The following is a 24,451-nucleotide window of genomic DNA, read 5'->3' as shown; positions in this document are numbered from 1 at the left end:
CGAGAAATTTGAACCTGGAGCTTTCTTCTTCTCTGGCATGTACACAGATACACAGAACAATTCAGGTTGGAAAGCACCTAAGGATTGAAGTTTTGACCCAAAAAACCCATAGACAACTCTGTGTTTCTGTTTTTGTTAATAAAGCAAAATTTACATTATTTACAGGCATTGTTTTTGTTCAGATGGGGAACAAAGCCATTAAATCACTTAACTCTGCAACATGTAAACTGTCAGTCTTCAGTTTTCCTTTCTATTCTCATTTGTGCAATCCTTCTGCCAAACCAAGGAGCTCAGGACTGAAGAGGACTGTCCACGCTGGACGGACCCACGCTTTCCCTGGTACACTCCACTGTGGCTACACTAATCCTCTCCTCTGGGATACTGCATATGGAGGGAGCTCTCAGGTCCCTCTCACCCTTTGTCCCTGAGATATTAGTAGTTGTGAACCACAGGAGAGTTTTCCCCCTGAGGTAACAGCTTATTATTTGCCAATACCACATGGTGAACACAGGTGCAAAGACTGCCAGCAACTTGCCCAAAATCACAAAACAAATCCACAGAAGTGCATACACTAAATGCAGATCTGTGAAGTTCAGTATTAATGGTTGGTATATCCCTCCTTGGTGTCTGCATGCAGGGTTATAGACTTCAACTATGTTCCAGTATAGAGAGTGACTCATTCCTCCCCCTCCTGCAGTGCCAGAAACATTCAGCAAAAAGAACTATGAAAGATAAAACCTCAGGTTGACTCAGGACTCAAAGTCTCAAGCAATCACCAGATGGATGACAGTCTTCTCGATGATCCTTGTGTGTCCCTTCCAACTCGGGACATTCGATGACTCTATACCCTGGCAACACCTGAAAATTTTCACGACAGTAAAATATCACCAGCTGAAGGAGGTGCTTCTGGCAGTAAAGATGTAAGGCAGACTGCCTTGCATGCAGAGGATTCCACAGCTTCCCGAAACGGGACACCAGCCTCCTCAGAGCACAGCACCTACATCATTAGTACGGTCTACAAAAGCCTCAGAGCTTAAGCTTCTTAAAATCATAAAGCCTCAGAGCAAAACATTAGAGTGAGCTTCAAGACAGGATTCCAAGCAAGTCCAAAACTTTTTAATCTCTTTATATTGGAAATACCTAGAAATTTTACTTTAGAAATAAATGCAAACCAGCAACATTTTTAAAGTAGCAAATAGCATACTTTGGGTCTTACATTTTGCCTGCTCTTTCATGTTTTTGCGTTAGGCTCACGATCACTTTTTCCCCATTGGTTTCTAGGAGCAACCAGGCACACTCAAAAATGGAACAAGTACTAAAGGCATCACTCTTCCATTAAAAAAACCAAAACAAAAGAACGGTTTTATCTTGTCATAGGCTTAATGCATTGGATTAAATATACATACATATGTGCATATATATATATATATATAAACAAATAGAGTTAGCCTGACATTGCTGAGCAGAAGAAAGTGAAAAATTTCACAATCATTACTCTGATCCTGGAACATCTTTAAAGCACCTCCATCCCCAAAGCACCTCATGTACACCTTTACATCTTTGTTTCTTTTTTAACTGAAAGGAAAAAAAAAAAAAGAGTTGCTTATGAAAAACAATCCAGCACAAATCTAGTGAGTCAGACTAAAGAACACAGCATAATGTAATCTCTGCTTATAATATCAAAGATCAAAGAGGATGAAATTAGTTTCCCTTTATTCACGTACAACATGGCCCATTAACAATTCACATGACACTTTGACTAGAGTTTCGTCATCCTTGTTATGAAAAAACACAGGTCATCCATTCAGATCTTCATTATTTAGGCAGAATGAAACTTCTTCTTAAAACCAAGAAAAAAAATATTAAGCATTCCTAAAAAGCTAAATGATGATTATTTAGGAAGCCGATGGGCTTATACAGAGCTTCATCTCTAAGTGATGAACTTGCTGCTTTCTTTCTGAAAAGATGAACTCAGGCAATAACTAAGCAGAAGTGACTCTCATGAGGTCATAAACTAATTTCTTCAGGACTGATTACTTAAATCACACTAAACATCCTATGTATTATTATGGAGCACTGAGTTTTATGGAAATTTAAAATCTACCTCTCAAGGTCCCTTAAGGCAGGCAAGTAAATGTACTCCTTATTGAAGATAAAACATTGCTAGACATTCAAGCACTCCTCTATTTGTTCTCTGAAATAGCAGAGTAATAAACTTCTGGTAAAATCTTTCACACATCTTAGCAGAAAATTATAAATCCATTTCAAAACACTTCCCTCACCTTGATGATGTTTCAGCATCTCAAGGCAACTAAATCAAACTCTTCATAGCATAAAGACAGCTTAAGCTTCACTAGCATTTTAATTTCTCTCTCAAGTTCCTGCTGATCACAAGGAGCCCTGTGAGACAGGACCAAGAACTCCCAATTCACTTATTTTTATCCAAACTTGGTAGTTAGACATGCAAACAGAGAATGGAGCTAAAACTATCTATACTAGTTCCAGATAAAGACGATCAGAATTAATACATCTTCCACATCCATTTGATCAAGGGAAACACCACTCAAGTGTTCAAAGGCTAAGTGCTGCCTGTCTTCCTACAGAAGACTCTACACGCTGCAGCCCCAGTGGATTGATAAAGTGGTAGCAACACATTGCAAAATTTCCTGAAATTACAAATCCAGGCACGGAGGCAGCCTCTGGCAATTACCAATATAGGGCCTCTCTCCTCTGCATGGTAGCTTACAATAAACTAGGTCACTATTGAGCGATAAAGATTTTCATCACCTCAACACTAATATCAAAACCAGAGGCAGCCTCAGCCCCACTCACTGAGGAAACCCAGCACACCAGGAAACACCCTGCAATGCCTCGAAACCAGTCCTAACGTGAAGGACTATTGATTGCTTGCCATGTGCTATGCTTTCTGACAGATACAGCTGTAAAAAAAGAAAATTATGCAAAGAATATTTTGAAACACCAGACACAGCCTAAATACCAGCAGCAGTAGCTGTTTCCTCATTCTGCAGTGGCAGGAAGGACATGGCCCCAAAAGGGATCACTCTTCATGTCACAATACCCTGTCTGCCTGCAACACAATACACTCAACTCAGAGGGATGTAACTGTGAGATCCCTAATGAAATACGTTTAAGGACCCGACCTCAGAAGGAAGATAAAGAATATTATCGTTTTCAGGGTTCAACTTCTGTGTAGTACTAGCACACAGTCAGTACTAGAGTACTAGAGACCAGGCAAACCGAAATAAGAGTTTCAGTTCTAAAGCCTTGTTTCTAAAATGGGATTGTAGAAAACCCTATAAATCCTCACATGTAGTAGTCATGCCTTAAACAGTAAGAATTCAGGTTAAAAAAAAATACTTAGGACTGTTGCTGCATCTGATTAACTTCAGTCAATGGAACTGCTGTTGAAGTGTGCCCAGGGTACTGCAACTCCTCTACAGGAACAGTGTGATGCTGTATCTGGTGCTTCTGTATCCTGACTGTATTTTATTTCCTGCATCAAGAAAAGTAATCAATACATTCTTTGGGCTCACACACATACGAAAAAGAGCAATCTTGATTTTCAGACATTAACCCTGTTTAGTCCAAGGGGCTGCAGACAGACCAAAACCAGCTTGTTTCACATTCTTTTGAATACTGACTGGAATAAAGTAGCTTCACTATTCAGTGGGCTCCTGCAACCACGAATTGATTTGGTACAGACTTTCTCCTTACGCCTTATCATTCACTTCATGGTAATACTTTCAATGTCAGCAACCTGCTACCCTGATCCTACTTAGACCATTTACAAGGATAAGTACATGCAACATTCATTACTAACTATTCAATCACATGGTTTTGTTTTTCCCAAAATGTAGCTGGAATGTAAGACACAGTGTACTTCAACTGCTGAAAAGTTTGCATCCTCTGAGCTTTCTTTATTGATCAGCACCCTGAACGCAGACAATGAGAGGGGAGACTAATATGCGTCATCCTTCAGGAAATTCAATTTTTCATTTATTTGGAAAGAATCCAACCAGATATACTGTTAAATCCTTAGAAGATCCATCCCGAACTGTAAAGGTAAGTTGTACTTTAATCCCTAAACCAGACCTTTCATCCATCTCTCAGACTTCAAAATGGATTTACAACAAGTACCCTATTAAAGATTTTGAGAGTACACTGCTACAATAACCAAACCAAACAGTTAGGATATCAACTAGAACTACAGTACTACATACATAAGAGATGGGTGTTTTAAAATACCTTGACTGTTCCCATTGTGAAGCTTACAGATTCATAATTCAGCCCTGAGGGACTACATTAAAAAAAAAAAAAAAAAGGGTATCCAACAACTGCTGCTAGCATCCAAAAACAAACACCACCATGACCTGTTTTAAAAACTAACCTGCTTATTTAGTTGGGGAAACAATGTTCTGAAGGGTGTCTTGGATTTTTGGGGAGGTGTGGCTTGGTGCTATTTGTTGTTGGTTTTTTTTTTTTTAAAAAAAAAAAAAGGTTACCTCCTTACTTCAGCATCTCTAGTCTGACTCTTATAATTTGAACACGTATACACTTGAGCAGGACATGAAAATACCATAAAGCTCCATCTCCATTAAAAGGAAGAATAAACTAATAACCCAACTGCTGAAAAATATGTAAAAGCTGTAATAAAAGAAAGACCACATTATATTATTGATCTGGGATGATGTCTGTCAAGTTCCTGACAGAAGCTAACCTTCACAGCCAAATTACAAATCCCCTGAAAACACCAGTGTGTAACGGAAAGCCTGACAGGCCATTAGTGACAAAGCATGAACAAGGTTCCAATAAATAACGAAAATGGAATTTTAAATGAACCACCATCTAAAAAAAAAAAAAAAAAAAAAAAAAAAAGGCATTTACCCCCGAAAGCTACAGCCCGAGAGTTTACCCCAGATCGCCATTCTCCATGACTTGATCCTACACAGACACTCCTAAATATCCTACACTTGACTGCAGAAGTGCCAGGATGCAATCCTAGGGCAAAAGATGTCAATAATCCTTCTGACACCAGTTATTTTCTCTTCAGCCTTAATATTAAAGAACATTATTTGCCTCTGTCTGTAATCATACACAATCCTGTCCCAACATCACAAAATCTCCCTGTCCCAGTGTGAGATTCTCATTTGTCCTCTTCTCAGTCCCCACCACCACTGCACAGAAACACACAGCAGCAAAAGCACAGCCTCTCTTCTGCTCTGTGGTATCAACAGAAATAGGTGAATCATAGAATGGTTTGGGTTGGAAGAGACTTTCACAGGCCATCTAGTCCAGCCCCCCTGCCATGAGCAGGGACATCTTCAACTAGATCAGGTTGCTCAGAGCCCCGTCCAGCCTGGCCTGGAATGTCTCCAGGGATGGGGCATCTACCACCTCTCTGGATGACGGAAGTATTGAAGACTAGAAGTATTAGGGTGAAGAGAAAGCAACACAAACCAGCGAAAAGAGAGTGTAGAGTCACCTTTAGTGGTTCTGCTGAAGGCTGGGCTTGGCTGCAGTGCTGGCTGAGGCATCCCCAGGTTGTAGGGGCTGATAGCCGGCAGCTGGGTGACCTAAAGGGTCACCTACAGCTCCTACAGCAAAAAGCAGGTCACCTAGCACAACCCTGCCAGAAAGGAAACTCCCCAGCAGCCACCTTCAAGTACTTTGTTCTCACTAATACATTACAGCAAGAGACATTACCTTAAAAATTGGCGCTGCACCCTGGGTTTAGAATTACTCGCTCCGGCCCTGATACGGGCATCGGAAACTACCCTCTATCAGACTTGTCTGAGTCTGCTGTCCTTGCAGTACAAATGGTTCTCCTCACATGAGCAGCGCTATTTGCTGAGGCTCATCCCAGAGCAGCACCACAAGCTCCTCTCTCCCAGACTCTGTTCTCCAGCATGCCCAGACCTGCGCCTTGCCGGGACAGCACCGAGACAGATCCCTGGCAGGAGCTACAAAAACATCATTTGCCCTGTCGGTCCTGCACACAGGGATGCTGGACAAGCAGAAACACGTTCCCACCCCATCACCAAACCCACTGGGTCTCAGAAGAGGCTCCAGTTGTGGTTTCTCCTACACCACTCCCTCCAAGCACTCAACTACACATCAAATGGCTACATGCACACTTGATTTCAGAAATTCCTCAAAGACAGTTTTCTATGCCAGCTGGGAAAAAAAAAAAATAAATAAAAGCAGTTTAAAAATAATCTTTCCCTTCTACTTCAAAAAAAAACCCCCCACACAAAAAACCACTACATCACATTATATCCAGTTTTGCACAGGAATTTCTTTGGTATTTGCTCATCTTTCTCCAATACAAATCTGAGGCTTGATACCCAGGGTGAGCTGCTTAAATCACTTGATGTCAAAGAACCTACTTTAACTCTGATTTAAATAATCTGTTCTGATCTTGCTTTGCATTTGTACTTCCCAGAACTTTTCCTGGAAAGAAATACAGATTATTCCTGGCTGGAACACTGTGGTACTGTTTTGGTGGGTGGTTTTTTGTTTGGGGGTTTTTAGGGGGGGGGTTGGTTGTTTTTTATTGTTGTTATTAGGGTTTTTTACACTGATTAGGAAGCTACTCTAAGAACATTTTATTTTACTTTTTATAAGTTACTTACATTAGTATTTTTTCCCTTCAGTATTTGACTATTCATTTTTTATTGAACATTTCATATTCATTAGCTACAAAATGTATTATAAATAGGATAAAAGAACTTCTACAGATACTAAACTATAATAAAAACTGCATTTTAAATTAAATCCTTCTAAATGTGTTGAATGAAAATAAAGTAAATTTATCAACATACTTATATATTAAACTAACTTGTTACAGAGGACATTACCCACACAGTTAGTGAATCTGGTTGTATATGTCCCTCGAGCTTTTGTTAGGACAGATATGATTTTCATACCTTCTTGTTATTCATAGATCAAAAGAAAACAAAGCTTCCCAGCTTTTGTCGTTTCTCACCTTTGACTAGACAACTCACTGAAGTAACTCCAGGAGGAACCACAAATGAAGAATACGTTTAGTTCCTGCATGAAAGCTTCTCCTGTCAAACCAGATCCGTGCTGCAGCAAATTCTCAGCAGACACTTCCACCTACTCAGTGGCTACACTTTTTTCAAAGTTTCAGAAGCAAATATATCATTCTTTAATACTATAATTTAATTAAAAGTTATTACACTGCAATAGAGTTAAGGCCTGAATCTAGTATTTTCAAATCCAAGTTATTAATTCTTCTTTTTAATTCTTCATTGTAACCTCTTTTGCTTTCCAAAAATTTCTTCCACCACTCTTCATCCTTCTATCCAAGTTTTCCCACTTGGGTCTTTGTTTCCATCATATTTCCACAACACTCACATGCACAAGCACTTACTGTATGCCACCTCACCTTTCATTCTCTCAGGAAAGCTAGAGACCTATTTATTTCCAGGATTTATTCATCAAGATAATTTGGCACATGAATCATCCCCGTCTGTATTCACATGACAAGCCCTGAGGTGCAGTGCTGCACAAACAAACCCAAGCGATCCTCAGACTTGGAGGATGAACGTTGCTATGCCGAGTACACCCTCCTCTGCCCTCCTCTCATCCACAGCTGGTCAAACACGAGAGCATCTCCTCTACCACTAGGAAACCAAGCAGAAGAAACACTTCATTACTTGACAAGACTACTGGGCCCTCTGCAGGGTCCAGCCTCTCCACCGGCACCTGTGACCACCACCATTACAGACCTTCAGTGCCTGTCGGCAGCAGTTTTCAACTGCTTGTTTATTCCTGATCTCCTGCAGCCACCAGCTTCTCAGGATCCCTACAACTTCTCCACATTTTGCCCGGCTACGTATCTTCATTACCGATCAGCCATAGTTCAAGACATTATTCAGATCTACCTATTTGTTTTTGCTTACTCATTATAAGTTCAAGTAGGCACCAAGTCACACCTCCACCCAAGCACACTGTGCTGCACTAAAGGCAGGGCCATTTGTCACTGGAGGACAGAAGAACACAAGGAAATTAAGCATATGACAACATTACACAGTAGTTTCAAGCACAACTGAACATTAATCCTCCCAGTTCAGGGCTTTGGCCAAAAAGGTACTTTCAGAACGCTACACACAGCCTGGCCAAGGAGACATCCAGCAAGTCTGTCAGTCCCCCAGGAGAATGACTTTGTCAGAGAAATGTTCAAACAAACAGTATTTCAGAGTGAGTTTGTGCACAACACTAGTGTAATAATGTGCACAACTGGATGACACTAACATCCAGCCAAGACTTCTTCTCAAAGAGGCATCATCTTTCCTTGGTAAGGAGTCATGCATGAGTCATTATTTTGAAGCGTGATGTCAGATTTGCTATATTTTCTAAATTACAAAAACAGGACAATATGGGAAATCCCATGGAAGGGGATTTACATTTTCAGACAACACTTATCCAAATGCTTATGTGATATTCCCGAAGTAAAGCAATTCCCCTCAGCAAAATCCAGTGTTAGCAAAACCAGCAATTTCATCCTTAGGCTGGACAGTACGGGCTCACTTAAAGGAAATACACAAAAGGAGAGAGGCTGCCCAAATGATGACCGAGTGAGTCCCATTTTATTGTTGAGGGGCTAACAGCACTGAGGGAAAACCCAGAATTTAACCTGGTCAAAGTCTTTGCCAGCTGGTTTCAAGAGAGCTCAGGAAAATCTCACAACAGGTTTAACCTACTGACACAGCTGAAAAGGATTTGGCCATTACAGAAAGAAACACCACTAACATAAAACCAGCTGTACATTCATCCCACAGCCCAACAGGTGACATGCCATAAGCTGGGTCATTGGGCCTGCTCTGAGTAACAGCACCCAGGCACAAAGAGCAGACAAATCCTCTGTGTTACCCACCTGAACCCACATGGGACTGTGGCTACTTTCATGAGCACTGAACTCAATGAAAAGCCTTTATGTCTGCTGTGCTGTGGGTGCTCAACATAGCCCAGGCTATTCCAACTATGTTGCATGCCCTGCAACAGCTTTTCCTAGTGCGGCCAAGACGTACACAAATTTAAGGCAGAGGATTACACCTGATAACCTTCTGTTCATCTACCATTTCTATGGTGCGCCACTCCGAAAGCGCCCTGTTTTCCCTAAGAGAAGTATTTAAACAACTTACTTCCCTCGTAACAAATCATGGAATAGGGAAAAAGAACACTCATTCACTGGGAGTGACAATGTTATATATCAGGTAACGTGCAGCACACAATGAAATGAAAATCTTGGAAAATCTTTCCATATACAGAAGTGGAGATTTATAGCACAGAGAGATTATCTGTCTCCTAGGCCTTAAGGAAGCTTCCCAATATGTTCCTCCCAAACTTCATGTAATAATATGTATAGATTTTTTAAAAGCTGGTCAGAAGCTGTGACAATTTAAATGTCCCTGTGGCAACCCGAGTCTGCAACCTCTAACCCTGAGAGAGGTCCCACTTTGTGACTCTGCAGTGCTTGGGGACTAACAAGGGGAATGCCAGTAGAAACTGATATTCAGCAACTGCACTCAGAAATAGCCACCACAGAGCAGATTCTCCCTGCATTAAAATTGTCACACTGTCCCAGAACCACCAGGGCGCAAGGTCCATCACACCCATCGCTGCCCAGGGCAGGGAGCTCCATGGCACTTCTCTACCTGCAGGACATAGCAGCTTGGCAAACTGCAGTGTTTTCACCTTAAAGTTCAGCTCCGTTCCCTGGATAGAAAAATTTAACATCTGAGGCACTGCTGTGGTGACATATAACCTATTTCCACACAGCTACAGACAGAGACAGGCAAACGTCCACAGTCAGGATCAGCCCCTCAGTTCAACGACCCAGGCAGTTCTCCTGAGGTTTTCTTTTCAAGCCTTCATCCGGTAGAAGAGAGGTGCAATGCTGTCCCATTAATTGTGTGATCATCCCAAAGTTACATCGCAGGACTTCTCATGGTGAGCTATTCTGGTTATGTCTTCAAATACAAGTGGAAACAAAGCATTTCTTCATTGTTACCAGCCAACACAGTTTTCCTCTTCCAATTTCAGTAAAAGAAAGCAACGGTGATATTTCTATTCCTGGGAGTTTTTATTTTCATTCAAACATGATATAGCCAAACATGAAATGACAACAGCTTTTCAATGAATACAGTCTCATAGGCATTTAGATTTTGTGGTATATTTTCTGTTTTGTTTACAGTTTCTTTGCCACAACACTTTCTTCGGCCCTGTAACATTTTTACACCACAGTAAAGCCTGGAGATTCAATTCCATTAGAAAAAAGCATAATGAAACATGAAAGACTCATCATTTCTCTTTATTTGCATGAGCTTTCATTATATGCAAGGCAAAAATAAAGAAGGGAGAGCCTGTTCCTCCCTGTGAAGACCACAGTAAGCACTGACAGACAAACTGATGCACGAAGGTCAGATGGAGAACCAGAGAGATTTCCCATGCCAATCCACATCACAAAGCCAGTAAAACTCAAATAAAAACTCCTTCTGAGGTTTAAAAGAAGACTCAGAAATTGAGACTTCTGGGACCTTATAAATGAGCTGAGGGAGGATCAGCCATTAATAAAGGCCAGGCAGAAGAAACAAAAAAGTGTTGCATGTCGGAGTTTATAATTTAAAGCCCTGACCCTGCAAGGATTTCTGTGAAATCATCTCCTCGGAGCATACATCAAGTCCAGGACATACAGAAAGTTGTGAATAAGGTAGAAACCATTCCTCACATTGAAACCTCTGTCTATGATCTCTATTGTTGCATGTAAAAACGAGCCATTTCTATTCATTAGCTTAGCCAGAAGAGTTTCCTGATGTGAAAGATTTTGGTTAAGGGAGCTGTTGTACCACTCTGTCGCCTAAAGTCAACAGAATTTCAACTTCAAACTTGTATTTTGCAATGCGTAGGCTTTGCAAAAAGCTAAAGAAAGACGTGTCATGTAAAATTTGCATCAATCAAGTTGTAAATAAACAAGCTCACTATAAAGCTGAAGAAAACCTCCACAATTTAAAAAAAAAAAAAAAAAAAATCAACTGACCACCAAAAGCCACAACGTTATGTGCTTATTAGACCATGGCATGCGGTGTGAAGTCATTTACTCAGAGAAGGGAGGTGTCTGACTCAGAAGAGGAAAGAAAAACCATCCACAGAGATCATTTGAGAGCTATACGATCGCATACACCGGCAAGAGTAACAAAAAATTTGTTCTGTTTGCATTCCAAAACTCATAATACGTAGTTTACACCATAAAATAAAAAATCAGAGGTTATGTGCGTGGCGCTTTCTGACCATTTTTCTCCAAGGGCATTTCAGACAATGGAGCAGACAGCTGCTCTCCGCGGCTCTCGGGACTTGGGAAGGGAGAAGGGCCCATTCCCGTGACAGCAGCACCGCCCGGCAGCACACAACAGGTTTCCCGGCCACCGCCGCCGGCCGCGCACGCCGAACCAGGACACCGACCCAGCCCGCGGCGGGGCGGGCGCTCTCCGCTCCCGCCGGGGCCCGCCCGGCCCCGGGGCGCCGCTCCCGCCCTCCCCCGCCCAGGTCTGCAGGGAGGCCCCGGCCGCCGACTCACCGAGGCCGCTGATCTCCTGGCGGAGGCCGGCGCGGCTCCGCTCCTCCGCTATCGCCCGCAGCATCTGCTGCAGGGAGCGGTCCGGCTCGCCGTTGGCCTCCTCGTCCCTCGGCCCGGCGCGGCCGCCGCTCCTGGCAGAGGCCATGCTGCCGCTGCCGGCGATGATCTCATGTCAGGCCGCCCCGCGGAGGCGGCCGCGGCACCCGGCGCTGCCGCCCCCACCGCCCCGCACGGCTTCTCCCGGCAGCGGCGGGCGGAGCTGGGGGCCGCCCGGTGCCAACGACGAAAAACCCTTCCGGCCCCGCTTCCTCAGGCTGCGGGCGAAGGGGCGCCGCCCTGCCCGGTTCCCCCTCAGAAAGTTTCCCGGGCGTCGCCGACAGCCCCCAGGACGCAACGATCGTTTCCACAGGCGCTGACCAGCCGCGCTCCGCCGCTTCCTGCTACAGCGGCCACGGGAAAGGAGGCGGGACCACCGGCTCCTGGTCCCGCCCCCGCCCCGCCCCTTTGGGCGGGGCGGGGGCGGGGCCAGGAGCCGGCGGTCCCGCCCCCTTTCCCCTTGCTGATGCGACGCTGAGCCCGGCAGAGTTTTCGTGGCAATAATTGGCTACAAACCTAAAATATTTACGCGACGCAAACGCGCTGGAGATCTGACTCCTTGCTGTACAAACACGCCTTCGGCTGTACGGATTAGAAAGGCAAAAACTTAATCTGGAAGCTAGGAACAGAGTAAGGAATCACAGAGTCACAGAATGGTTGGGGTTGGAAGGGACCTCTGGGGATCATCTAGTCCAACCCACCTGCTAAAGCAGGTTCACCCAGAGCAGATCACACAGGAATGTGTCCAGGTGGGTTTGAATATCTCCAGAGAAGGAGACTCCACAGCCTCTCTGGGCAGCCTGTCCCAGTGCTCTGGCACCCTCAGAGTAAAGAAGTTTCTCCTCATATTCAGGTGGAACCTCCTGTGCTTGTCTGTGCCCATCGCCTCTGATCCTATCGTTGGGCACCACTGAAAAGAGTCTGGTCCCATCCTCTTGACACCCACCCTTGAGATATTTATAAACATTGATAAGATCCCCTTTCAGTCTTCTTTTCTCCAGGCTGAACAGACCCAGCTCTCTCAGTCTCTCTACATAAGAAAGATGCTCTAGGCCCCTAATCATCTTCTTAGCCCACCACTGGACTCTCTCCAGTAATTCCTTATCCTTCTTAAACTGGGGAGCCCAGATTTGGATGCAGTACTCCAGATGCAGCCTCACCAGGGCAGAGTAGAGGTGGAAGAGAATATTCCTCGATGTGCTGGTCACACTTTTCTTAATGCACCCCAGGATACCATTGGCCTTGTTGGTCACAAGGGCTCATTGTTGACTTATGGTCAACCCGTTGTCAACCAGAACTCCCAAGTCCTTCTCTGCAGTGCTGCTTTCCAGTAGGTCTGCCCCTAACCTGTACTGGTGACTGGGGTTATTCCTCCCCAGGTGCAGGACCCTACGCTTGCCCTTGTTAAACTTCATCAGGAAAAGCAGGTCAAGGGGCTGGTCTTCTGAGGATGTCAGCAAACACTGGTGAAAAATATCTTTTCCTGCAGAAAGAACCAAGTTTGTCCAAGCAAAAAACGCAAAACAGTATTTCAGGTGGTCTGAGATGGCCCCATGAGGCCAAGCAGAAAGATGAGAAAATCCACCTCCAGGCAGGCTCTGCAAGGAGAGCAGAACCACACACTTGACTGTCATCTAAGGCATCCCACAGAGTCCTTTTGTCCCTCATGTTCAGAGATCTTTTATTTCTAATCAGGCTTTCTGGCCACTTTCTTCCACACCCTTCCCTCCCATTGTGTCCCGCAGACTTGCCCTGAGACTCCTGCTACCACAGGCAGAGTTCTACTGTCCGCCTCACTGACTGTTTTGCATCCTCACATCAAATCTGCCTTCTTCCTCACCTGTTCCCTGCTGGCCATACGGGTACAGCACTATGGGGACAAAACCCAATGTAAGGAATTCGCCAGAACATCTGCCAAGAGCCGGGTCACCTCTCCCTTAGCATTAGCACGTCTTGCTTGTGAGATGTAATATAAAACAGGAATGGGTGATCGGGGAATAAGCCAGCTTGTGGTGCAGAGATTGGACCCCAAACACCGCTGCTGCTTGTCCCCAGCAGATACCAACAACAGCCAAACCTTCCTCAGCTCATAAATTAAGGATTTGCTAAGCCACAGATGAAGAGCAATACAACTGCATACCCAGTTCTTCTGCAAACAATTTGTTCAACATTTTTTTGTTTATAATATTCCTTTATGCTATCCTCAGTTCCTAAAAATATTGTAAGGCTTATGGAACCTTTTCTTCTCTCTGAAGTCCTATTTGAAAGTTAGCAGGCCTTGAAGGATGTGGTGGGAAGGAGAGAAGGGGACAGAGGACTTATAACTTGAGTTGACATCATTTGAGACCTGGGCTTTTTGCTACAGTTTAATAAGAAAGAAAACTTTTCAAATGCTGCATGATCATTCTCCAAAATAGCATACATTTATGCCATGTTTCCAATTTCAGTTTCATGTCAACTTCTGACACAATAAACTAACAGTCAGACACCTGCTGAATACTATTTACAACCATATACTGCTCTCCCTTTACAGGGGTATAGACAGGAATATGGAAGGCCTCTACTGTGAACCAGAAACATGAGAGAAATTTGAAGTCGATGCATTATTTTGCTAGTAAAGTACATATATTTTTTTACAAAGAAATGGAAAGCGTGGACACACAATCATGGGACTCGAGCACCTCTTCCATTCTTAAATCTGATAGTTCTCTGAGAGAATTAAGGTTCGCAGTCACACACTGTTCCTGTAATGCATGCTTTTGAGTTATTTATCCCATGGGTTTACAAAGGGGAAGAGCAGCAGAAGACTATCCTGTTAGCCTGCAAGTTGTTCCTGACAATGACAAGATGTGGCACTTGAGATAGGAGGAAGGAATCTCTATGCTGTCCAGGGAGCTGGCAGTCTCGTTTACCTCACGTCATACTGTACTAGCTAAGGATCGGGCATTTTTCCCTAGTAGATTACTGGTTGATCCCACCACCACTGTCATGTTATGGGTACCTGGAAATACTTGACATTTCTTGTGTCACCAGCCAGAAGACAACCCTGCAGCAGTTTCTCCAGAGCCTCCAGCAGTTCGGCCCCTCTGCAGAGCCCTGAACACCCACCCTAAAGTTCCAGCGACCTTGCTTAAAGAAAGCAACTAAGCTAACCTTCTGCTGCCCCATCCAGGCCTTTTGTACGACAACATGGTATTCCGGCCCCTACTCAGTTCTGAACCCTACCTTCAACTTTCTCTGACTTCTACCAAAACAAGCCACGGACAAAATCCTCAGTTGTTTTTCCTCTCATAGGCCTCCCTAGCCAAGCGCACCTCCTCGTATATCACAGATCTTGATCAGAACACAGAGGGGTAAGGTCTATTTTCTTTAAGGAGTTATTGATTAAGTACCGTTGGGATTAGTTAAAAATCTGAAACGCTGATTGATTTTGGTTTTAAAGATCCCATGGTACATTTTAAAACAACAAACCCCTCTGTCTAGCCAAACTCTTCATGGAGAAGGGGGATTATATTCTATCTTTACATATTGGTCATAAAGGTCTTCTTCACCAACACTTAGCACCATGTTATCACTGTAATGGGTATCAGGATCCCTATCATACCATACCCTATATACGCATCATACCCTATCATATCATGCTCTCACTGAACTCAATTATACACAAAATAATAAATACTTTATCTTGCGAAGGGGTTAATGGGAATTAGGGCCCTGAGGGCTCTAATAGGCCTTAGTGGTCCTGACCAGCCTTACCTGGGGCTTCCACACACACCCACAAGCTGGAGACACTATTTAAGCTCAGCTCTCAGGTTCTACCTGAGTTATGGTGAGACAATGTTCGTCTTTGGTGCTGCTACAGCTGTGTTTGGCTGTGGATAACATTGCTCTGGACCCTGACTTGCAGGCTACTTCTCAGTTTGGCTGTGGACCTGCTTCATCACAGGGGAGGTACCTTTTAACCAAAGCTCTGATTTACCCCGTTCCCTTGCATAGGCTCTGTAGTGCTGAGTTGTGGCCCCCAAGGGCCCTGCTAACCTGGGACTCTCCTCGGCACCCAGATCCCTGGCCCCCAGGGAGCTTCCAGCCAGCACAGGGCTCTGACAATAGATCCCTGTGCTTTCTTATATAATAATGCACTTTGTGTCCTGGTGTAGAATATGTATGTTGATCAACAAAATGGATAGGCTATGGGTCAGAGGATAGGTTGAATGCATCTCTTTAACTTAAGATGTGTGTTCTATACAAGAGAAGCCTAAAACAATAAAAAATCTTCAAGTACATGGTAAATAACCAGCTGACTTAATGTTGTGAAGTATGTCTTTGAATTAGTCAATAACAGTCAACCTATGCTACACTTACACAAAAGTCAAACAAGTTATTTATGTAAGGTTATATTTTTATCACTATTTATTTTAGTGGCAGCTAACAGTGATAGTCTGTAGTGCACGTTAATAAGACCACATGGTGCGTGAATCTCTAACAACTAAAATGAGTTTGCAGATTAGCAGATATAAGCTTGTTTAATGCATTTGAATGTACTTCTAATGGACGAGTCGTATACTATATAGGCTTTAAGGTACTAACTCTGTCAAAACTTGTGTACCTGCTTATAGCCTGTCAAAGAGATCAGCATTACATACATGTTTCAAGCTCTGCAGGTGCACAAACTTTCGCAGGAATAGACTTTGTAATTCTGAAGCTTTGAAAGTCCTGTTCAACCCATTATAAGCATGGAAAGTACCCTCATATTTTTAATATCTTTCTTTACTGATAATAAGGACTTCCGATTTATAATAGTTACATGTGGCAAATGAACTTTGCATCCATTTTAAAGATACAGAGCATGAAATGCAGTTTTGTGCTGAAGAGATTAAGCAATTTGCTTAAAAGTCCTAATCATATTTTACTCATAAGTTGCTTTCTGCCGAATGCATGCTCATGGGTCAGTGGGCCATCCAGTGCATTTCTATGCAAAAATTTATTCTGCCATTTTTACTTAATTGCCTCCCTAACTGCATCAAGGCATTTTGACTTAAGACACAGCAGGTTTGGGTCTCCCATTTTAAATTGTGTTAAATTGGACAGCTTGAAATATAATTCAAAGTTACTTCTGGAGCTTTCCAGTGTTCAGCACCGGACAAATTTTGCTCTAGAGATTAAACCTATGATTAAAGCTTCTGAAAATTCTATCTATACAATGTTACAAGATTTTTCCAGCTAAAATTATCCTTCGTAGTTACTCCCCAGAATGCACAGCGGAGTACTTAAGGTCATGTATTTCTGAAGTTAGAGGTGTTCTACCTGTTTAGCTTTCTTTTGTCCCTCCCCCTTTCTTTGTACAACTCTTGTCATACCTGTCACTACTTTTATCAACTAATTGCCACAGGGTATGCTGAATGTAAGCCAGAGGTGCTCAGTCTTGCATTGTAGGAGTGAAACATATCTGAACTTGTACAAATAGCTTTCAGTTCAGCCTGATCCTTGTTTTCTGCAGGCAAAACTACTGAGCCTTCTGCATCTGAGCCTTTTATCTTAGATTGCTCCTGTGCTGCTCCTGAGAGTGCAATTATCTTAATAGGACAAAGATGTGAACTGCAGCCTTTGTAATAACAGGCTCCTGAGTTTCATAAGCCCCTTGCACAGAATCAATGTTTCATTGTTTTCCTTGAACTGTACTTGTATTGTATCCAGAAGCAACTCATCACTTATGAACCCACCCCAAGCCCTCCATCAGCTCAGCAAATTTGAAGTCCAGGTAGGAAATCATTATTTTTTTTTTTTTATTATTACATAGCTAAGCTCTTGCCTAAGATGAAATAGGGCAGTCCCTTGGTAAAGGCAAGCCTCTTGCAAGAGGACACCCTGCCCGTCTGGGTATGGCTTTGCTTTCAGGGTACAGGATTTTGCTGAGAAAACTGAACTGGCTGGGAAGTTGCCTCAGACAGCAGAGGTAGCATGGGGCTTGCACAGGCCAGGTATCTGCTGTGAAGTCTGTCCAAAGCAGTGACAGACTTGGCATTGCTTTTCAGTGGAGTGTTACTTGATGCTAATGTATTGCTAAGTTCTTTGAAGCGTTTACCTTATCTTTCTTCATGTGCCTGTCCTCTTTAGGCTACATGTATGTCGCAGGTTTTGAGAGCATAGGCAGCAATAGATAAATATGAGCCACCTCTTAGGGACACAGGTTTTCTGAACTCTGAATGTGTAAAAGAGTGCTGAAGTATTACCTATATCCTGTGAGACAACAAGTCTGGTCGAAGGGAACTGGTTGGTGAGTCTGCACTGGTTAAGCAAGATGAGTCGGGGTTGTGAACTGACCTTGTTTAACACCAGCTGGACCAGTCTGGCTGCTGCTGTGATCTTGCATGTTTGCTGTCCAGTTTGGGTGAGGCTGAAGGCTTTTGCAAGGTCTGTTTGTAACCGCAAAGAACAGGTTTCAGCCTGCCTTAAAGAGAAAGTTAAATCTTAACAGACAGTAATAGAGGGTATAAAATAAATTACTTGTTCAGAGAAGCGATCAAATCATGCACAGTTTACGAAGAAAGCAGTGATTAACTTCTTAATTCTCTTGGGAAAAGATGTGTGGTAACTTTCCAAAAATAAACCGAATTTTCAGCAGGTAATTCTAAATAATTATGTTGGAACTTGGAAATGAGATTTTAAACTCATGAATTTTTGTGTACACTTCCAGAAATGGAGGGGCAAAATCAAATTTGAGAATGAGCAACAGTTGTATGAATGCAACTAGTAATGACTGAATCTTTTATTTTTAGAAATATCTAACCAAAGGTGTCTTTTAAAAGCTTACAAATTTTGTAATAGACCAGTATTTTTATCTTGCCAGTTTTAATGTAAGGCTGATTTTACTATATTGTATAGTTATGTTAGTATTTCAGTATTAATTATAATTAACATTAGTTAATATTTTAAATAACACATAAAATAAGAAAGAACCTGTGAGTGGAGAGCAAAAGAAATCATACTCTTCAGAAGATTTGCTTTATAAGCTGGCATGATCTAATAAATTGCATGAGCAGCAGCCCTAGATAAAGCACTCTGGTGGGTTTTCTTTGGATTCATGGTTACTTAAGCAAACATTCAGAGTGGGACGACTACATTCAAGACAATTCAGGTAATTTTAAACTCTTAACCTCTGGGACAAAGATTTTCTCTACAGATCACTTGGCGGAACTCTGCTCAGAGCTGCTTCTTTCACTGACATCTAGTTAGAATATTTCTCCACCTTTGCAAAATATTCTGGTAGTTGTATAAATATATATGTAATATTATATAGGACACGAATTACGGCAATCAAGTTTCAAATTAGAGAAATTCTTTCCTGCTTAGAAAAAAACAACTTTATTGTTAAGAAGATCCTGGGTGAAAGTTGGCCTTGGTGTCAGTGAGGTCAGGACTTCATCTTGTGATTTTTAAGCTTAACACTTTTTCTCTATGCTTCTGTAGAATATAGATAGTAAATGTCTCTTACAAAGGCATCAAGCCATTTACATGTGCAAGAAGCTCAATGTCTAATTTCGTGAAGAAATTGTGTTCAAGTTGTAAAGCAAAACAAAGAAGCTGAAGGCTCAAGGTACTATTAATGATTAAAGGAACACACATGAAATTTTGCCTTTTCTCTCAAGGGTCAAAATATAATGATTGTTATTTTGGTCACAGGTGGGTGGAAGGAAATCTGTGAAAATGGGAATGTTATTTTCAAGATGGGTCTCCAACTGTTACAGTATGTTGGTGATTTTCAGTATCCTCTTCATGATGACATTATGCATTTTTCTCCACACTAGCTAAAGGTTAGATGCTAAGGTATTAAGCCTGTTCAGTTGCCTCCATGAGATCTTTCTTTTCCACCAATGTCAATGATTCACCAGTGGTGAACTGAGAACTCACAATTAGCTAAGGTAGCTACAGTCTTAAGCTGTGAAAATGGTCTCAATTGTTTAGTGGCTTGTAAAGCATTTATTAGTACCCAGGAGTGATTGTTATTTCTGAGAACTCTTAGCCGTACTCCTTTCAACAAATATTTTTATTCTTGCAGAAAATACAGAAATATGTATATGTATTTCTTAAGCTGGCACCCATCTAGTGAGTTCACAGCAACAATTTATGATCATTTCAAATCATCCTAAATTTTCTTCATTCAGTTTAAAAACAATTACCTCCTAAGTTTCAAGCTATATATGTCTTGACAGCCACACACTGTGCTTTTAGTGTATTATACACTCTTATGTACAGCAATGCCTGGAAAGTTATGCCTTGTATTTGAATCAACTGTACCTCTGAAAATGAACATATACTTAGTAAAATTGAGCAAATTCATCCTCACAAGGTGAAACATAAGAAAATATATAAATAAGACTTGAATCCTGGTAAGGCCTGGATATTTCAAGAAGCCTTGGGCCTTACTAATCCAAGCAGAGTACATACTTGCAAAAAGCTAGTCCATACTAAATGCAAAACTTAACAGAGTGAGAAGGTGAACTGCAGCAGAGAGAAGGACAGTGACTTTTGAGGTCAGGGAAAGTCCATAACCAAGAATGTGTTTTGCCAGAAGGCCAGCACCTAGCCACCCAGACCAGTACTCTTGACAAATGTCTTGAACAATACCATGCACTAGTTCTTACATTCTTGACGAGCCAAGAATCTAGCTGGTATAATATTTTTTTACATGGACACAGAAATTGGTATCTCACTTAAACTATCAGATGAATCTGGATTACTTTAGGCTAATTTTCCCTCAGTGCTTGGCACTAAATCCATACAGTGTGAAAGTGCAAGAAGCTTTATGTTGGCCTCGGTGGCACGAATTGCTTATCTGTTTTATTGGCTTATTCTGAGGCAGAAAGGTAACTTATTTTGATGGGAAAAAATCTGAAATTCTAATAATGGCTATAAAAGAAAACTAGACTTTAAGTCAGCCTTTGTGAAGACCATCTGCATATAGTGAAATGAATCTGAAAAGTAGCAGGGGTATTTCAGCACAGACCTTAGTTATTTACATAGGTGTAATTAGTGACGACAAAGGACATAAGCTTTATGGAAGAGCTAGAACAGTGGACTGGGAGGCAAAAAATATGAAGACTCTGGCATTTTGTCCCTTTGTCACTGACATACCAGGTGTCTGCACAAATTATAATGACAAGAGTGCTTAGTGCTACCCACCTTTTTTGGAGCTCTGGGTTCCCCATCCATGTAAGTGTGTGGTGTTACTAACAGAATATTTAATTAACAGTTGCTGGCATTTTGAAATTCTCAGCAGAAGGTTATTGAGAGAAAGCAAATATTTTTAAAAAATAATTCTGAACTTAGCAGAAGGAAACAGTTAACTTTTCCCAGTCTATTGATATGAACAGATCTAAGCCAAGTTCCTAGTATTTCCTGTTCCTGGCATTTACAGCTGAGGGCAAGGCTAAGCTCAGACTTTATGAAACAGTTTAAGTGTATGCTGCATATGCAGCCAGACTTCTCAGTGGAGCTGGAGTGGAACTAGTAATTTCAAGATCTATTAAAATGTCTACTTTTCAACATTTTCACATTCAATAAATGTATAGGCTGCTGAAAAATGCTATCCTAAATCATGAGAGTTTGAGTCATGAGTAATGAAATTAATGGCTGTTTTTTATCTTTGTCACTTTTTTTTACCTACTGATGTTCCAGAGGAACCTATAGGAAAATGTCTTCAAATATCAAGATAACATCTTTGGTTTAATTTATTCCTCTTCTTCATCTTACTCCCCATGCTGCTGTCCAGTCATCACTGAAATCACTGTTCCTTAACGTCTCCATTTTACTACTTTTACCCTGGCATTTCCTTTTACTCTTAGGTAATATTGCTCCTTCTTTTGAGAGCCACATGCTTCTAACTCCTCCAACTTTCTTTTCCTGATGCACTACAATGGAAAAACAGACAGTTAAGGAGCTTCAGGAGGTGAGATGCCTCTTTCCACTGGGAAAAAAAGAAAAAGGCTTCTCTTAGCATATTTAACATAAATAAGCTGAAGAACATCAATTTGAATTTCACAGTTCTAATTACTTGTAGAGCATTATGTGTGATTACTTGATGTCATGCATTCAGGCAGAAACTTTTCACTCCTGAAACATTAATTTTATTCCTATGGCCAAAAGGAAAAGTGTATTGCAAATGTCTTTCACGCATTTTTTTTTTTTTCCCAATCCACCCTCGTTGTTGCTGTCAGCTTCTCTCCTGGAAAATCCTTTATCTAGTAAGTGTTGCATGTCAGGAGTGCCAAGGGGTGCTGCTATGGCTGCTTTGAGTCTAAAAAATTTACTGTATGTGCCAACACTTATGTCTAGTCCTAGCTGCTTAGGGGGACTGCTGTTTTATGAACATCAGATGCCAAATGCACAGAAGTATTTCCTGCGTCTTACTAGCTCCTTGTGGAAACATTAAGGGAGAAAAGCAATTTCCTGTCAGGAAGAGCTAATGTCTCTCAGTGCGAGCATTAAGTCCCTGCAGAATGGTGGTTTCACATGCTGTATCTATTTGCCAAACACTTATCAAGTAAATGGAAAGACTTGGTAGGTAATTAGCTAGTGCTTCATTGTCTCTTCATGGGTGCCTGGCTGTATATTACCTCTGACAAATGCTTTCATTCAACAGTGTAATTGATAACCGCCAGAGTTTCTCTTAATGAGCTGGTTTGATGTCACTCTTTATTATAGTGGCTTGCTTGCACTTTTGCAGATAAGCTTGGGTCAGGGCTCCCATTGTAAAGCCCATATGCTCAGAGGTGTAAACACAGCTGTATTTGCAATAGGTAGAAAGGGACAATTCCACTTAGGAAGATCATATTCATTTGTTGTGCCGTACAAAAAGAATAAGGGCAATATTTTCAAATTAAACTAAAGGAAAAATGCCATGCATATGGCTTTGAATGCTCCAGTCTCCCAGGCAATATCTAGAGGCTCTAAGTTATGCTGGGTATAATTATTATGCACACACAAAGGAAGAGATAGCCCCTGTTCTGAAGAGATTAGTCATTTCTTATGCATAAAGCTTTACAAATTAGATGTTAGTCTTTAAAAAAAATCAGACATGGCAGTAATCAAGACAAATAAATTTGCATTACAAAAGCATCCCAAAGTGTCAGGTCTTTGCTATAACTTGGATGTCACCTGACACTTCATCGACAAAAATCTGTCTTCCATATAGTTGGGTGCAAGCCTCACTCCATTTCTCTTTTCTTTTTTTTCCGTTCTCCAACATTTTTGTCAAAGCTAGATGAATCCTGCAACCCATGAGAGAAAGGAAACCTGTTTACAGCTTAGCCTGCTCACTCTTGAAATGTTTTACCACGTCTTTACTAGCAAACCAGGCAAACATGATACTGGCCCTGAACCATGCCACACAACTCTTCTGTACTGGTAAGAGTCACCAGTGCAGCTTTAGTCTGGGGAAATGATTCCCAGCTGTAGTTTGGAGGCTTGCACAGGACAATGACTTGTGGTGGTGACAACTTGTCCTGGAGGATAAGGGAGTTCAGCTGTCCGGATGTCAGTTGTGCCAGTTTATCTAAGAGGCAGAGAATGCTCTGAAGCTGTAGAAGAGTTAAACCTACTGAAGAAGCAGTAACACCTACTGAACATACCTCCCAAGACACTTCACTGAAAGGTAGTCAATCAGGAAAACACCAGGGGAGCACACCTTCAGCCTGGGGAACTTGCTGTAGTTGAATTCAAGCGCCATGTACCACAACCTCAAATGTTAAAGAGGTATAATAAAAATGTAAACAGACTTAATGGTGCACAAAGGATCAAAATATGACTAAGCAGAGCCTTGAAAAGAGGCAGAGAGCTGATGTGGCATAAAAATGCTAAAAAGCTGCTTGAGAGAACTATGAAAGTCTTGGGGCTTTAGTGGTTGGGCTCAGGGCCAGCCCAGAGTTGATGCAGCTGGTAGCTTTGAAGGAAAGATAAGGAGCCTCAGCAGAGGTTATCTCTGAGGATCTCTGCTGAGAAGCCTCAGTGGGGGCTTCTCACACTACTTTTGGGAGCTGCTTTCAAGCTGAGGCTCACACCTTTAACTGCCTGTGCCAGGCAATGTACCCTGCTGATCTGGACACTGAACCAGACTTGTTGTCTTGATTTTTCAGCCCATTGCCATAAACTTGCCTGATGATCTGGGTTTGTCCCCCTCCACCCCCCAAATCTGCCCTGTTCCCTGGCTGGGGGTGGTGGGACAGGCTCTAGCTGGTGAGGACCCTGCCCTGCCAGCCCCATGGGGATCCACAGCAGATCATGGCCGTCCTCTTGCAGAGCAGCCAGCTGTCTCAGCACCCTGACAAGAGATATGTTTGGTAGTCATCCATCACTGTGTCACCCCGGAGAGGTTTTCAATCATGAAGACCGTGTGCCAATATAAAGAAGTTTTGATGCAATGTTCCCTTAGCCCTCAGGAGCACGAGAGTCTGATGTGATTGCAACAAATGTCATCATCTTGCATTATAAAAGCTATTACTGCAAGTGGTAGGTATATATAACAATCTAATATTGCTGGCTGGATAATGACAGCAGGTTGCTATAGTCAATGTTTGGGTTTGAGTTTTTTGTGGGTTTTTTTCATTGGTTGGTTTTTGTTTTGGTTTGGTTTTGAAACCAAAATACATCTGCCTGAAGGTAGGATGCTTTGTTCTGGAACCAACAGTGGTCTAGAGGAGTGTGGGTCTGCTGCTCAAATGGTCCAGTACTGAGGGGGTG

The 24,451-nt window shown here is 42.2% G+C and overlaps 1 protein-coding gene across 1 annotated transcript in view; it reads right to left on the bottom strand.

The window, feature by feature from the left end:
* KIAA0930 (KIAA0930 ortholog) overlaps positions 1 to 12,055 on the bottom strand; it is an 81,113-nt gene extending 69,058 nt beyond the window's left edge. Inside the window, exon 1 of the mRNA XM_065658693.1 lies at positions 11,621 to 12,055. Coding sequence (XP_065514765.1) covers positions 11,621 to 11,765 — 145 coding nt within the window. The 5' untranslated portion in view covers positions 11,766 to 12,055. The remainder of the gene's footprint in view (positions 1 to 11,620) is intronic.
* Between the last annotated feature and the right edge of the window lie 12,396 nt (positions 12,056 to 24,451).

This window comes from Caloenas nicobarica, chromosome 1, assembly GCF_036013445.1.
Source record: "Caloenas nicobarica isolate bCalNic1 chromosome 1, bCalNic1.hap1, whole genome shotgun sequence".
Taxonomy (NCBI): domain Eukaryota; kingdom Metazoa; phylum Chordata; class Aves; order Columbiformes; family Columbidae; genus Caloenas; species Caloenas nicobarica.
Note: the sequence above shows the minus strand (reverse complement) of the source record. Positions and strands in the feature narration are given on the sequence as shown.